At 54.1% G+C, this 1752-nt stretch overlaps 1 protein-coding gene across 1 annotated transcript; it reads left to right on the forward strand.

Moving 5' to 3' along the window:
* Positions 1 to 647: 647 nt before the first annotated feature.
* Positions 648 to 1295, forward strand: POSPLADRAFT_1162889 (hypothetical protein; the record flags this gene model as incomplete). The annotated part of the gene is made up of 1 exon (XM_024487754.1): positions 648 to 1295. A coding segment is annotated over one exon (648 nt), but the record flags the coding sequence as incomplete, so codon positions are not given.
* Positions 1296 to 1752: the final 457 nt, after the last annotated feature.

Below are 1752 nucleotides of genomic sequence, written 5' to 3' on the forward strand. Positions count from 1 at the left end.
CGGATTGCACGCGGGACGTAGGGTCGAGCGCGTGATCATGCCTCCTCCGCTTGTTGGGGGGCAACGCGTTCGTAAATAGAGTCGAGAATCGTCACGCTGACTCCCCGAACGTAGCCGCGATCGCATGAAGCTGAGCGACGGTATTGTTCTTTCCCGGCACACCACGACTGATGCTCATGTACTCGACTACTTCATGTGAAGGTTTCTAGGTTGCGGGTATATATGGAGAGGAAATGGGCCTGTACGAGCCAGCGAACCACGCGCAATTCACAATTCTCTTAATCTAATATTCGAACCTTTGCTGGATCCTTGGCGACGCTCTCGCTCCTCCTCAAAGTCTACGAAATCCTCCAGGTACGCGATCCTCTCTTCGCGATCACTCCTTCCAGTCTCAGCTAGCGCTGGGGCTATTCTATCTAATCTGATCCCGAACTCTCAGTCCACGAGGAGGCTGTACTAACGTCGACAACACCCGGGTTCCGATCCCACGAGCACAAAACCCCCACTACGACAACTGGTGACCACCGCAGGGGGTGTGCAATCGTGGTGTTACATACTAACGTCTCCATACTGTCATCATGTCGGGAACAGGTCAGTCGCCGCCTCAACACGGGCGAAACCCTTCGAGGCAGGTGATTTACTCACCAATGCCTCGGCCGCATTCGAAGCATGCTCCGAGGTTTAAAGGTACGTCGTTAGATGATTTTCTTGAAGATTTCGAAGCAATTGCTCGCAACGCCGGGGTGTTGAATACGGAGTGGCCCCGAACGTTGCCGCGTTACTGCGTACAAGAGGTTCGGGACGTCATAGAACATCTGCCAGAGTTTCAGGGCACCGACTGGGCCATCGCTAAGGCTGCTCTCACGGAGCTATACCAGTCGAATGACAAGCGGCGACGGGTGACTGCAGATAAGCTTCGCGAGTTTGTAGCTGACAGTGCAAAGACACAAAGCTTTCGCTCTAGGAAGGACCTCGATGTGTATACTCGACAGTTTCTGGCCATGTCAGGCGAGCTCAAGCGACGGAACCTCATTACGGACAACGAGATCAACCTGCGCTTTTATAAAGGACTTCCACGGGAGGTCAAGCTGCGAATTCGACAGGACCTGAAGTCCACGACGGCATCCAGCGCCCCAGCAATGGCAGACGTCCTTACGCTCGTTCGCAAGCTCTACTCCGAAGATGACATTGATGCGGAGTCGGACCATGAAGATTATCTAGACACAGACGATGAGGATGATAGCGAGGCTAGCACGGATGAAGAACGCGACGACGAACCTGCCAAAAAGAAGCGCAAAGACAAGGAGAAGAGTTCCAATCCGCGAGTAAAGGCAACACCAGACGCTGTCGTACCTGGTCCATCCGGCAAATCACAGGAGAATGTTCTCGACGCTCTGACAAAGCAGATGGAAGAGTTGCGAATACAGGTAGCAGAACAGGCACGGCAGGCGCAAACAAGGCGGATCTGCTGGATTTGTGACACTGACTCTCATAGGGTTGGCTACAGGAATTGCCCAGAAGCTGACAAGCTTGTCGAGGAAGGTCTCCTCCGCTACTCGCAGGGCAAGTTGGTGCGAATAGACGGCTCGGACTTACCCTTGGTACGACCAGGAACAGGAGGTGTGGCTAACGCTTTACGGACAGAGCGACGAGCAGCACGGGGCAAAGAGCGCGATCCGCCCCCGCATCAAAGCATGAACGTCGGCGTCATCTCAGATACAGGAGAAGACGTCCTAACGGGTGAAGTATATG

This window comes from Postia placenta, assembly GCF_002117355.1.
Source record: "Postia placenta MAD-698-R-SB12 unplaced genomic scaffold POSPLAscaffold_303, whole genome shotgun sequence".
Taxonomy (NCBI): domain Eukaryota; kingdom Fungi; phylum Basidiomycota; class Agaricomycetes; order Polyporales; family Adustoporiaceae; genus Rhodonia; species Rhodonia placenta.